This window comes from Rhinoderma darwinii, chromosome 8 (genome assembly GCF_050947455.1).
Source record: "Rhinoderma darwinii isolate aRhiDar2 chromosome 8, aRhiDar2.hap1, whole genome shotgun sequence".
Taxonomy (NCBI): domain Eukaryota; kingdom Metazoa; phylum Chordata; class Amphibia; order Anura; family Rhinodermatidae; genus Rhinoderma; species Rhinoderma darwinii.
In genome coordinates, this window is record NC_134694.1 from 9,625,063 (window position 1) to 9,639,000 (window position 13,938).

At 47.7% G+C, this 13,938-nt stretch overlaps 1 protein-coding gene across 1 annotated transcript in view; it reads left to right on the plus strand.

Annotated features, from left to right (window-relative positions):
• Window positions 1–13,938, plus strand: part of PLXNA3 (plexin A3) — a 92,356-nt gene that overhangs the window by 15,080 nt on the left and 63,338 nt on the right. The window contains exon 2 of the mRNA XM_075834996.1: window positions 6,037–7,282. Within this exon, the coding sequence (XP_075691111.1) occupies window positions 6,140–7,282 (1,143 nt within the window). The 5' untranslated portion in view covers window positions 6,037–6,139. The remainder of the gene's footprint in view (window positions 1–6,036; window positions 7,283–13,938) is intronic.

Genomic DNA, 13,938 nt, shown 5'->3' on the forward strand with positions numbered 1-13,938 from the left:
AGCCTTTCATCATGGATATCTGTGGTGGTCCGAGATTAGACATCACCAATGTCATCTTTTCAGAAGACCATTTTGACTGGACTTCCCCTTTAAGAACTCTTAAATGACCCCTAGGTAGATGTTTCCACCTAAACGTAAACCCCCCCCCCAATAAATAGAGGTCCTTGAGTTGACGTCTCCTATCAAGTTGTGATGGAATAAACGGATAAATAGAATTGTGACATTGTCTCCGTGAAAACCAATATGGCCGCCTTTACAGATCCTTTTTAGGTCGTCACTAAATTTCTAAAAGACAAATCTCTGCTACTTATGGAGCCATATATACCTAAAACCTGTATGGCTGATAGCTAAGTAGATTTGCTTCGTGACTACCCCTCTAGGAGTGGGAATTGCCGCCACATTGCCCGTCACCAGTGCCGCCATTGGTTTTCCAGGCGAATAAAAGTAATGGCTGTAAAAAAAAATTTAGGTACTGGGCCCCATATATGAATATGATTGTTGTTTAAGGGTAACTAAACGTTTGACAAACTTCTGACTAGTCATAGTGACATGTGAGTAGTTTTGATTGTGGGGGTCCGAGCACTGAGAGCCCCACCAATCGCTAAAACGAAGTGGCGGAAGCGATTGTGTGAACGCTCAGCCGATGTGCTCCCTGTACTCAGAGTTACAGTTTGGTTTCTACATCTTAGCAGCTCGTGGCATTTCTATGTCTTGAAATATGTCGGCCGTATGTTAATTACCTTATTGAAGTAATGCATCATGGGAGAAACCTAAACTAAAATACTATTCATACATCTCCACCAGTGTCCTATAGGGATCTGATCAGTGTAACTTTAACTACGTGTCTGTGTTACTAGCATTTTTTTGTTAGACCGTTGTGTTGTGCCGTTCCTCTCTTATTCCTCCTAGAAATGTATAAATACATTGACAACTGGGTATTACGTGGCGGTGCGTCCCTATACAGTCTGTCCAATCGGTGCCCAGTCTCAGACTGTGTAGTGACATGCCACTTTAACAAGGGGAATGGTAAGTTATCAATTTATTAATACATTTCTCGGAGGAATAACAGAGGAGAGGTGACTGGTCCTTTTTAATAGAGTTTGTCCCACTACAGGCATTCATGACATTGTCAGGACCATTCTAGGAATCGGCGTGGTGGTGGGGGGGTCCGTCCCAGTGGTCTGATTCCTAGCAATTAGACATTGTCTATATGCCGTCAGCGTTTGATAGGGAAACGTGTCTGACATAGACCGGGGTAGATGACCCTCCTGTATTAGTCAGGGTAGACCTCACCATAGATCGTGTCTCTCACTCAGGAGGACCCAGCACATCTGTATGTTATGAACAGCTCATTGATTTCAATCAGAACGGTGTAATTCTTCGTTTCTCCTGCAGTGGCACTGCAGAGAAACACTTGATACTGGGTTCTTATGATCGCCGCGGGACACCCTGTGATTAGCACATTTTTGGGGACCGTTTTCTTTAAGTTGGTTTGCGGTATCTTGAGTGGTGTTCTATTTTTCCCTGTATCCAGGTGATGCCTGTGGTTGGTGGGATGTGATGCTACAGCTAGCCCCGAATTTAGATGATGTCATTGTGGGTGTGGCTATTGGATGTGACATCCAGCACTGCGTTATGATGGCGTCGTCACTCGGGCGACTGTGCGATGAGACATATAGTCCGCCATTTATACAATGCCGTTCGCTTGTGGCTTTGACTGATATTTGTAACCTGCGCCTCCTATTCTCAAATGAGATAATTGAGAAACTACGGGAAAAACAAAAATCGAACTTTGTTTTTTAAAAATCCTTCTTGTAGATTTTCATCTTTAGCGTTGAGTATGAACAGAAACCTTCCTGTGGGTGTACAAAGCTCGGCGATGTGACCAGACGTATTTTACAATCCAATTTAGTTAATAAAATTTTCTGACATCATGTCTGTCTGATGTACGGCAGATGTTCCTCGCCCTCCTCCCTACTTTGTCTGTTGGGGGAACTAGAACTCCCAGCATGCCCTGTTCTAACCCCCCTCAGGACCGACCGAAAGCCTCATCTTGTTACTGGAGTCTTTGTATCGGAGAATATGGCGGATGACCGTCTTCCATATTGAGGTGGTTGTTCATTTATCCGCACTGTGCCCATGGGGCGGATTAGCTGCGGATTTTCCGCAACGGATTTCTTTGCGGAAAATCGGCATCGTATTACAGTAGCAGCAAAGTGGGTGAGATTTATACAGATGTTCATAAATTTACATGCATTGCGTTTTTTTTATATCCGCAGGATGCCAATTTATGCTGCGAAGTCGTTGCACTTCTGCGTTTTTTCTCCCATTGAGTACAGTGGAAGGGTAAAAGCCGCAACAAATACCAAATGTGGCAGAAAAGCTGCGATTCCGCTGTAAAAATCAAAATCTGAAACGTTTTTCAAATTTAAAATGTAATAAAAAAGTTATACTTACCCACCTGCCGTTGTCATAGCGACGGCTCCTTGTTCTCCCGATTATTCGTCATGGAGCCCGGCTTCCTCGTATGACGTTTCATCCCATGTGACGGCTGCAGCCAATCACAGGCTGTAGCGTTCACATGGACTGCGGCGTCATCACATTCCACCGGGTCTCCTAACGGAGCCTCCATGCAGATGTGAACGAGGCCTTAAGCAGCTTCCCCTACAAGGGTTAACTTACCCAGGGTACAGCTGCAACAACTCTGCAGCGGTTTTAAGTTTACTTTGCCAACGTGTCCACATTCTGCAGTGTGATTCACTGCCCCTCCCTCATGCTTTACACTGCAGCTCGGCTTTTTGAGATTGGCTGCCGGGTGTAGGCACAAGCTTACCATGGAAAATTGTTTTCCATCACAATAAGAATAGAATAAAGATAAAGTACAAGCCACTAACCCTAGTGAGAGAGAAAAGATTATGAGGAAATTGGACAAACTGAGCCTCAGGAAGGGGGAGTCTGGAGTTCCCCTTTAAGGAGTTGTGTTAGGATGAGAACCCCTGTCCGTATGCTCTGTTAGGGAACAAGGATGTCATAGAAGGGGGTGCCCTAGTCCGGAAACCCGTCAAAATCAACTGTTGGCTGGGGGTGCCGGGAGCCAGACCTGCAGCGATCGACTGATCACTCTGGCGGCTCCGATCTAAAAGGGATTTTCTGTTATGAGACACAACCCCTTTAATATTGTTCTGAGACCTCTCGGCCGCCTGCAGTATATTTGGTCGGTTATTTGGCGACTTTTACTATAATATGCCTTTAACATTCAGAAACTGGATACGGCGACGAATTATACAATTCACCGCACGTCTATGCGCACATTCCGATGCTGCAGAGATCCCAGAAGCCAAAATTGTCATTGCAAGAGCCAAACTTTTATGGGAACGTTCTTGAGACCTTTCCTGTTCCCGTTTTCCGGTACTTAAGCTAAATAAAAAAAACAGTATAAGCGAGATGGAGTATAATTTGTCTGTATCTGGATGGAGGCCGGTTTTACCCCGCCGGCCCGAGTATTTCCTTCCCTGTAATTCATTCCAGCTGTGCAGGGTGAAAGAGACACCAGTTTGGGGTCAGGAGTCAGCACCAGCGGGTGGAAGTGTCAAGTTGTCTTCAAAACAAGATGGCTTCTCCTGACGTGGAGCCTCCGTCCCAATCAGGAACTTTACCTTGAACCGTTGACACATCAGGAGGGCGACCGAGAGTAAATCTCAATTTCCAGATTTAAGGGCTAGAGACTGCGTATAGTAATGGCTTAGAGGAGAACGTTTCATACGCTGCCGATACGGCGACGTTTGTGCGATCGGTAGTCTCCAGGGGCAGCGCCGCAAACCATATACATCATTGTTAATACGGACTCTAGGACTAGTGCCACTTGTATATCGATGGGCGTTTACCCCCCAAATCAAAAATTCGCCTTGAAGGGTTAATAATGCTGTTCATATGTGCTGACAACCAATGTAGCTGCCCCCACGTGGGGTCAATGTCGCTTTCCTTGAGTCCCAAATGGCAAATTTGCCTGTTTTTGGGAGCCCAGGAAGTGTCACTCAAGATTTGCCCGTCAGGAGCCCCAGAACGTTGGGTCATGGCTTATATGGCAGCCATATTGTTGGTCACCCAGCTTTTTTAGGGGGGCTTTTTTGATTGCAGGGGCCAGAATGATTTTTTTTACTAGAAGTTTATTGCTTTTTTGAGGCACAAGGTATATCAGCGCCTCCTACCTACCTGCTACTGCTGTACGGACACATTACTTAATGGGGCTTTAAAGGGTTTTTTTCTACTTTTTGTTTTTGTTTTTCCCAAAAATAACACGTGCCCTTTTTTTTTTTTTTTCTAAAATGATTTCTGACCTTTATTTTGGGCCCCGTGGCTTCACGGAAGGGGGCTCATTCATAGGCGTGGGGTACCTACATGGGTCCTAATGGAAGCATCCCACATCTGTGGACTTTTATACATCAATAAACCGTTCCCTCCGGCAGGTTCGGTGCTGTAGTATCATGGCTTGGTGACCTTTACAGAAGGATATATTTCTAAGGGCCTGTTCACATCAGCATTGGCTTTCCGTTCCGGGGTTCCGTCGGAGGTTTCCATCGGGTGAACCCCGCAACGGAAAGTGAAAGTGAAACCACAGCTTCCGTTTCAGTCACCATTGATATCAATGGTGACAGAAACATCGCTAATGGTTTCCGTTCGTCACCATTCCGGCAGGTTTCCGTTTTAACGACGGAATCAATAGCGGAGTCGTTTTATTTACGTTAAATGTCATTCTTTGGACATATGGGATGGGACCTGTGTTCTTACACAGTTTGTACAGTCGGGCGGTGTAGACAACAGGTGAACCAGTAATGTTTTACAAGCGTACGCAGGGTATAAATACAACAGCCGAGACACAACAGCGCCCGTCTTGTCCTTGTAAAGCCTTGGAGATATTTGACGACTCAAATGTGTTTTTTTCTTTCTTGTAGACGTTTTGGGAATTATTTATAGTGTGAAGTCCATCATTTTGTAAATTAAAGGGCCATTCCCATCACACAAAGAAATAACATATTGCTAGGATATGCCATCACTTTGTGATCAGTGGGGGTCTGACCGTCTGGACCCCTACCGATCCTGAGATTGAAATGGCAGCAGCGCGGCTTTAGGCTTTGTCCCTGCACCGTAGAGCTCCCGGCCACCCGCTGTGCTGGGAACTGCAGCGCAGCTTTAATCAAGTGAATGGGGAGAGCTGCAGTTCCCAGTGGCCAGGAGAAGCGCCGTTTACAGAGGCGTCTTTAAAGGGCACACCGTTCTAAACCAGCAGTCACTATATATATATATATACATACACACACACGCACATTATAAAGTTTTGGAGCACGGCCCGCAAATGCGGAAGACTGTCCGCGGTTGGCCGTTCCCGTATTTACGGACCGTGATTATGGGCACGGTCTTGTGCATGGGGCCTTAGATCTGTAACCAAATTTTAAGCCATCGGTTTTTCTTGCTTTATCCTTCAGTGTCCTTATTCTCTAGCAATTTTTTGTCTGTGTATTGGTTGTCATGCAGTGTCTCTACATTATTAGGGTCTTGTTCACACTGAAGATTGAATCTAGGTTCCATACATCAGGCCTTTGATGGGCGATTCGGATTGTACCAATTGCCCATTGTCCCACTGGGAGTAATGTGGTCAACTAAAACTTGCCCGGGATTCAATGTAAGATCTATGGAATATATAGCCAATCTCCGGATGTGATCTCGTTCCATCCATTTGCCTTGCCCTGGGTGCAATCGGTACATGATGTCGCTATGTGCCAACATTGACCTTAAGTCACCGAATAAGTGGAGGTTCCACGTGCAAAATCCTATTGTATGATCATAACGTGCCCAGGCCGAGAATAGTTTGAGTGGTGCCTTGCTGCACCAGAACATAGTCTTAAAGTTTGGGAATATGGAGAGGTCTTTCTGGGTGGAGTAGGAGAGGCCTCTTATAATGCACTTTGTATTGTATGTGTCTCGGTACCTCTGATGTTCTTGCTGTATACTGAACCTAATTGCGTTGTTTTTTTTCAGTCCCAGGAATGATCTACTGAATGTGGACTTGGACAAACCACGTAGGATATTGGCATTGTCACCACCTGGCCCAAGAAGCTGTCCTCCGGGATAAGGATACACCATGGGACAATTCAATGGCTTTCATCTTTCTTTCCTACTTCTCGTCTTTTCTGTCCGAAGATCGGATACATCTCCGTTCCCAAGCTTTACCGTCTCGGATACATCTCTGACTCACCTAGCCGTACACAATCACACGGGTGACGTCTACATTGGCGCCATCAACAGAATCTACAAGCTATCTGAGAATCTGACCGAGCTGCGCTCCCACCTGACTGGCCCCATCGAAGATAACTCCCGCTGCTACCCCCCACCTTCTGTGCGGCAGTGCACTCACAAGCTGTCCCCCTCGGACAATGTCAATAGACTTTTGTTGATCGACTACACGGGTAATCGGGTGGTGGCCTGCGGGAGTGTATGGCAAGGGATTTGTCAATTTTTGAGGCTGGACAATCTCTTCAAGTTGGGAGAGCCCCACCACCGCAAGGAACATTATTTGTCGGGGGCACGAGAACCCGACTCCATGACCGGAGTCATTGTAGAACAAGATGCCGAGCAGAGCAAACTTTTTATCGGCACGTCCATCGATGGCAAGTCGGAATATTTTCCCACCCTTTCCAGCCGCAAACTTTTGAAGAACGAGGAGAGCGAGGAGATGTTCCGTCTGGTGTACCAGGATGAGTTTGTATCTTCTCAGATCAAGGTCCCTTCTGATACGCTTTCCCTGCACCCTTCCTTTGACATTTACTACGTGTACGGGTTTGTCAGTGGTGGGTTTGTATATTTTTTGACCCTACAACTGGACACGCAACAGACCTTGCTGGATGCCACCGGAGAAAAGTTCTTCACCTCTAAGATCGTTCGCATGTGCTCCGAAGATCCGGAGTTTTATTCTTACGTAGAGTTTCCGATCGGATGCACCAAGGATGGGGTCGAGTACAGACTCATCCAGAGCGCGTATCTAAGCCAGCCCGGCCAAAAACTGGCCCAAGAGCTGGGGATACTAGAAGATGAGGATGTTCTATACACCGTCTTCTCCCAAGGTCAGAAGAACAGATCCAACCCTCCACGCGAGTCCGTCCTTTGCCTCTTCACCCTCAGCCAAATCAACAAAAGCATTAAGGAGAGGATCAAGTCTTGCTACCGGGGAGAGGGAAAGCTGTCTCTGCCTTGGTTACTTAATAAAGAGCTGCCCTGCATTAATACGGTAAGAGGTCCAGAGAACGTTGCGGGTCGTTGTATCCTCTGCTCTCGCATGCCCGTAAATCTGAGCGGATGTTTTATGCCTCCCTAGAATGTCCTAGTAGAAGGGCTGGGCGCGTGCCCATCTCTCAGCTGCGTCTTCTGATGAGGCCGGGCACTGGGGAGTGTTAAAGGCACATGTCAAGATTTGTTGCTTAATGTATAACATTATTAAAAATTGATTTCTGTTCATGGTGGAACTTGCTCGGTTCGGTGCTATGCGAGCTAATTAAATTCCTTTGTATGATTTTGGCTGGTCACGGGCGCGATGCTCGGAACTGAGAAAGGCAAATAGTGCCGCATCCACTTAAACAAGATTAATAGGATCGGAACCTGCGTTTCCTGCGTAACCCGCTCAGCGCCACTTTGTGCGTACATATTGGCATGTCGGTTATTAGGGCGTTCACTCGCAGAGCTTTGGCCTTGTTTACATCCCATTTGGGATGTATGTTTAACGTGTGCGCCAGGAATACACGTGTATATACGTGTCCACAGATCAACGGAGGTGTCATTTCGCTCTTTGTATACCTTTTTTCTATCTATGCTATTCCATACGATGGGATGGCGCAAAAAAAAAATATATTATGGGTGGTATAAGTTTTTATTATTATTTTTTTTACATGGGACTTTTTGGGTGACGTCACTATATGGCATATGTTACAGTCATCCGTTCAACGTGTACGTCATGGGCTTCTCAATCTTTTTTTTTTCTTATTCAAAAATTTTTATTGAGTTTCAAAACACAAAATTACACAACATAGTGGAGGGAAGGCCTCCACACCATAAATGGAACCGACAAACAAGGTCAGTGGACCAAATCAAAAACAAATCAGAACAACAACAAAGAAGAGAAATCAATCAATAATGTGCATCACATCTCAATAGGAAGGACACTGCGCAGTATACAACAGTAGCATGGAGAATTCTTACAGCAACACATCAGGAGGCACAGTGAGGCCACTTAATTCAAACAGAGAGGGAGCGGCACATTACCCTAGACAGGGGAAGAGAAAGTATAGAAAAAGGTCCCCAGAGGGGGAGGAGTAGGAGGGAGGGGAGAGGACAAGGGGATCCTGGACTCCGATTCTGGGGTATTCTGGGTGAAAAAACATCAGCCAGCAAGCGTCACAGTACATTTCACAAGAGCATAGGCCAACTCAGGTTACAGCCGTGAGGTAGGAAGGAGAAGAAAGAAACACTATCCAAGGATACCACGTAGATGTGTATTTTACCACAGCTGCCGGAGAGTGAGCCACCAGGTGTTCCATTCGCTGTATCGCGGCAACTTCCTGAAACCACTCATCTAATGTTGGAGGTATTGCCGTTTTCCACCTGCGCGGGATCACTGACTTTGCTGCCTGAAGGAGGTGTCTAACTAGTGAGCTTTTATAAACTTGTATTGGCATCGGGAACATGAATAAAAGAGCTGCTTCCGGAGAGTTGGGGACAGAGACTCCAGTAACCTCCAATATCAATTTAAGTACCGCATCCCAAAAACTCCTCAACAAGGGGCAACTCCACCAAACATGAGACATACAACCTCCTACATCACCACAACGCCAACAATTGTCAGGCATAGATGGATACCATTTATGAAGCGCAGCCGGGACCCGGTACCATCTAGATACTATTTTGTAGCTAGTTTCTTGGGCCCTAGTGGCTATAGATGCTTTTTGTGAGAGGGAGAAACATCGCTTCCATTGTGCGTCAGTAAATGTAGTATGCAATTCTCTCTCCCAGGCCCCGCAGAAGGAGGGGAGTTGTTGGGAACGCTGTGAAAGGAGTAACTTATATATCGTGGATATGATATGGGTAGGGGGCTGGGTGGAGACACATAGGCGCTCAAAGTCCGTCAACAACCGGTGAAGATGTGCGCGTCGCTTAACCGCTCCATAAAAGTGCTTTAACTGGGCATATTCATATATACGGCGAGTGGAGGGCACAGCATCGGGGCAGATGGATGTTAGAGGGAGAAGAGAGGAAGCGGAGAGAACCTGGGCAAAATACATGGGATTGGTGGACGGCCTGCCTAGGAAGGAGCGACCAGCCTTACCAGCAGGAAAGGCTGGATTGTCTGTGATTGGAGTTAAAGGACCCAGGGGGTCTATAAGCGTACTTTCAGGTCCTAAGGACCTCAATACCAGAAGGGTATGATGGACCACAAAGGAGGTTTGAGTCGGTCTGTTCCCGGGCAGGGTCCACGGCAGGGATGATAGGGTACTGGGACATAGTTGTTGAGCCAAACGGACCCATAGTTTTGATTCACGGTTATGAAAAAAATCTAAAACACGTGCGTGAGTTGATGCTAGATAGTAGAGCCTACAATCCGGCAGACCAACCCCACCCGTACCCCTGGAGCGAGTCAGAAGAGCCCGGCTCAGACGTGGGCGACCAGTCGGCCAAATGAAGGAGCCGAAGCAACGCTGAAGCCGCAACCAATAGAAGGATGGGATAGAGATGGGGATCGTCTGCAGGAGATAAAGCAAGCGGGGGAGGAGCGACATCTTAATAATATTGATACGGCCAAACCAGGAAAATTCAGTCTTATGCCAGGAATTAAGATCAGTGCGAAACTTGGCCAGTAGGGGGATATAATTATTTGTAAACAGTTGTGTAAGGTCACCACTTATACGGGCACCCAAATATGTAATACCTCTGGAGGGCCAAGAAAAGGGGAAATTACTTTGGAGAAGCGACACTAACGGGCCCGGGAGAGAAACATTTAGCGCTTCCGACTTAGAGAAATTGATTTTGAAATTAGACCATGTTCCAAAACGGGACAACTCGGACATCAATGAAGGAAGAGAGACATGAGGATCTGTGAGATAGACCAATAGGTCATCAGCAAATGCCGAGCACTTGTATTCCATCCCTCCAATATTAATACCCTTAATATCCGTGTTGCTCCGAATGGAGGCCATGAGGTGTTCCATAACCAGAACATATAACAGGGGGGATAGGGGACAACCCTGTCTCGTGCCATTGTAAATAGGGAAAGGTGCCGAGAGGGAGCCATTTATTTTTATTTGGGCCGAAGGCGTACGATACAATGCCATGATTTTTGCCAAGAGAGAGGGTCCTATTCCCACATGCCGAAGGGTTTGGTAAAGGGCAGGCCACGATATTCTGTCAAACGCCTTTTCAGCATCTAGGGACAGGATCATGAGCGGGATGTGGTTAGTCTGGGCGTGGTGGATAATATCTAGAGTTTTAAGGGTGTTATCCCGGGCCTCCCGACCAGGCACAAAGCCCACCTGATCCGGGTGGATTAGATCAGGCAGGTAGTTATTTAGTCTATTGGCGAGCAATTTGGCGTAAATTTTCAGGTCTACATTGAGCAAGGAGATGGGACGATAACTGGAGCAGAGTTGAGGATCCTTACCCGGCTTAGGGATAACCGTGACATGAGCCAAGGTGGAGCTAGGAGGAAACCGGACCTCCGGGGAGATAGAATTAAAAGCTGGCAGTAAAAACGGTAACAACCGGTCAGCCAACACCTTGTAAAACTTGGCAGTGTAGCCATCCGGGCCAGGACTCTTTCCCCCAGGAAGATCGGTTATAACCGCAAGGAGCTCCGGGGAGGTGAAGTCCTTATCAAGTTCCTCAGCTATCTCCCTAGACAACGGTGTGAAGGGAGAAGAGAAAGAATCCCCGTCTGGCAGATGAGAGTGGGTAGGGGTGGGAGGGTCAAGGTTGTAAAGATTAGAGAAAAAGGTATGGAAGCAATCCGCTATCTCTGGGGTCGTGTGAACCACCTGGCCAGAAGGAGCTTTAGTATTTGGGATGTGTGATTGGGCAATCTTAGTTTTTAAAGCTCTGGCCAACATGCGTCCGCTCTTATTGCCAAACTCGTAGAATTTACTGCGACAGACTTGGAGAGCGCGCTGCTGGGCAGAGTCCAACAGCCGTCTGGCATCCTGTCGGGCAACCTGTAACTCCCGTAAAATCGGAAGAGACAACGCACGCTTGTGGGCCAGTTCAAGAGTGCTAATTTTTTGGAGCGCAATTTTAAGGGAGTGGGCCCTTTCTCTTTTAAGGCGCGCTCCGTGTTTTATGAGGACCCCCCTGAGAACACATTTAAGGGCTTCCCAACGCACCAAGGGGGACGTGTCATCCTGAGCGTGATCAAGTGTGAAATATTCCACCGTTTGAAGTAAATCATCATGGCACATCCCATCCAGGAGCAGGGACTCATTCAGTCTCCAAGTCCAGGAGCCTTTAGTGATGAAGGGGAGTTGTAAGGTACAGTATACCGGGGCATGATCAGACCACAGGATACTGCCAATGGACGTAGAGGCTACCCAGGGGAGAGCATGCTGCTGGATGAAAATGTAATCCAAGCGACTGTAGGTGCCATGCGGATGGGAGTAGAAACTATAATCCCTATCAGTGGGGTGTTGTAGGCGCCATGCATCACAAAGTTGAAGCTGTAGGAGAGCACGCCTCGCCCGTCTAATAGCACCATATGCAACACTAGAGCGACCAGTAGAATTATCCACCGTCGGATCCAGAGTAAGGTTAAAGTCTCCGCACAGCACCACAGTCCCCCGGACCACCGGAAGGGCGGCTTCTATAAGTTGGAGAACGAAGGGCACCTGACCCTGATTGGGAGCATAAGCGTTAATCACCGTGAATTCCCTCCCACCAATATTAAGCACTAAGATGATGTATCTTGCGTCGGGACCGACAACCATATTAACAACCTGATGGGGGAGGGACTTGTGGAGGGCTATGGCAACTCCACACGATCTGGAGAGGGGATTATTACTGAAATGCCACGTAGTGTAATGTTTGTGCTTGATAGTAGGGGTATGTCCCTCCTTAAAGTGTGTCTCCTGGAAGCATGCAATGTGTACCTTACGCTTGTGTAGATGGTGTAGAATTTGCGCCCGCTTTTCAGGAACATTCAGCCCCTTCACATTGAAGGAGGCAATAGTAAGGTCAGCCATGGGTGCAGACTAAGCGGCTCGCTGAAGTATGCCGGCTAACGCACGAGGGATCGGAGTCCAGGATCGCCAGGAGGGAGGAAGAGGAGGGAAACAAGCTAGGAGTAAAGAACAGAGCATTAGAGAAAAACACAGACATAAAATCAAACAAAAAAGGCAGTAAGAAAACAACTGCCGCACCAGCTAAGCGCACAATTGCGGTAGACCAAAAATTCGGTCCAAAACCTACAGGGGGAAGGTGACAACTACGCATAAGAGTTATCCGCACTCCCCAGCGTACCATATTATAAATATTGACAGCTTAACATCATTGCACACTTTAAATAATGAGCAAGAGGAAGACATTGGAAGGCATCTGAAGGTAATACTCAAAACCACAGGCATTCTTGAAAACCGACAGCAAGTAAATACGTAAAAGGAAGGATTCCCGGGGTGTGAAATCCGGGTCATCACGCCGAACGGGCGGTCTCCATGGGTGGAGTAGGGTCCCGTTCTTGTCGGCGTCTAGATCTTCTGCGGGGTCCTCGTGGAGGGCGACCCTCTGCCACAGATAGAGGCCCAGGGAGCGGGCGTCTCCCTCTCGATCCTCCGCCAGCAGAGGATAACAATGAGGGCCACTCTGGTAACGCAACATGAGGAAGGTTCAAGTCCCGCAAGAAACTAGGCAAGTCGGTCGGGGATCGCACGGTATAGGTACGGCCATCCCGTCTGACCATAAGGGCAAACGGGAAGCCCCACCTGTAAATGATGTCCCGGTTTCGGAGCACCTCCAGCAGGGGCTTGAGAGCAGCTCTTTGCGCCAGCGTATGTCGAGATAAATCCGGCAAAATACGTAACTGCGTGCCTTGATGGAGAATGATGGGCTGCCGCCGGATTTTTTGCAGGATAGAGTCCTTGATTGCGTAGAAATGGATTCGGCAGATGACATCCCTCGGCCGAGGATCATCAGCACTTACAGGGCGGAGAGCTCTATGTGCCCGGTCGATCTCTATATGGGTATTTGGCGGACGGCCTAGTAAAGTATTGAAGATGGTGGAGAGAGTTGAAAACAGATCGGACGTAGGAATAGATTCGGGCAATCCTCTCACACGTAGGTTGTTCCTCCTGTTACGATTTTCGATATCATCGAGGTGTTGTTGCAAAGTGAACAGCTGAGCTGAGTGCTGCTGAATAGTAGATTGGATATTTGCAATAGTGGCATTATCAGCAACCCGCTCCTGCGTAAGAGTGTCCACCCTTGTAGAAAGTGAGGAAAGTTCAGCCCGAAATTGAGTAAACTCCAGCTTACATTCTTCCACGATCTGTCTGGCAAAGGAAGACATATCAGCCCTGGTGGGCAACAGTTGGACAAGCTGGCGGATGTCTGAAAGAGTCGCCGGCCTATTTTCACATATACCTCCAGACGACGGGTCTGTGAGACTTAATGCAAGGTCTGCTGGTATATCCATCGGAGCATGGGCATATTCCAGGTCAGGAGAAGGAAGTGGGTGGAATTGAGGACCCTGGTCACGGGTATGTAATGCAGGCAAAGTCCCGGATTGAAGGGGAAATCCCACATGCCCGGCCGGGGCGGTGGTTGAGGGGACTTTTGGGGCGCTGCTCCTTGAGGAGCTGGAGGACCAAGATGGGGGGGCCCCCACCAGCCCAGGGCCCCTGAGAGGAGTGGGGAGGTCTG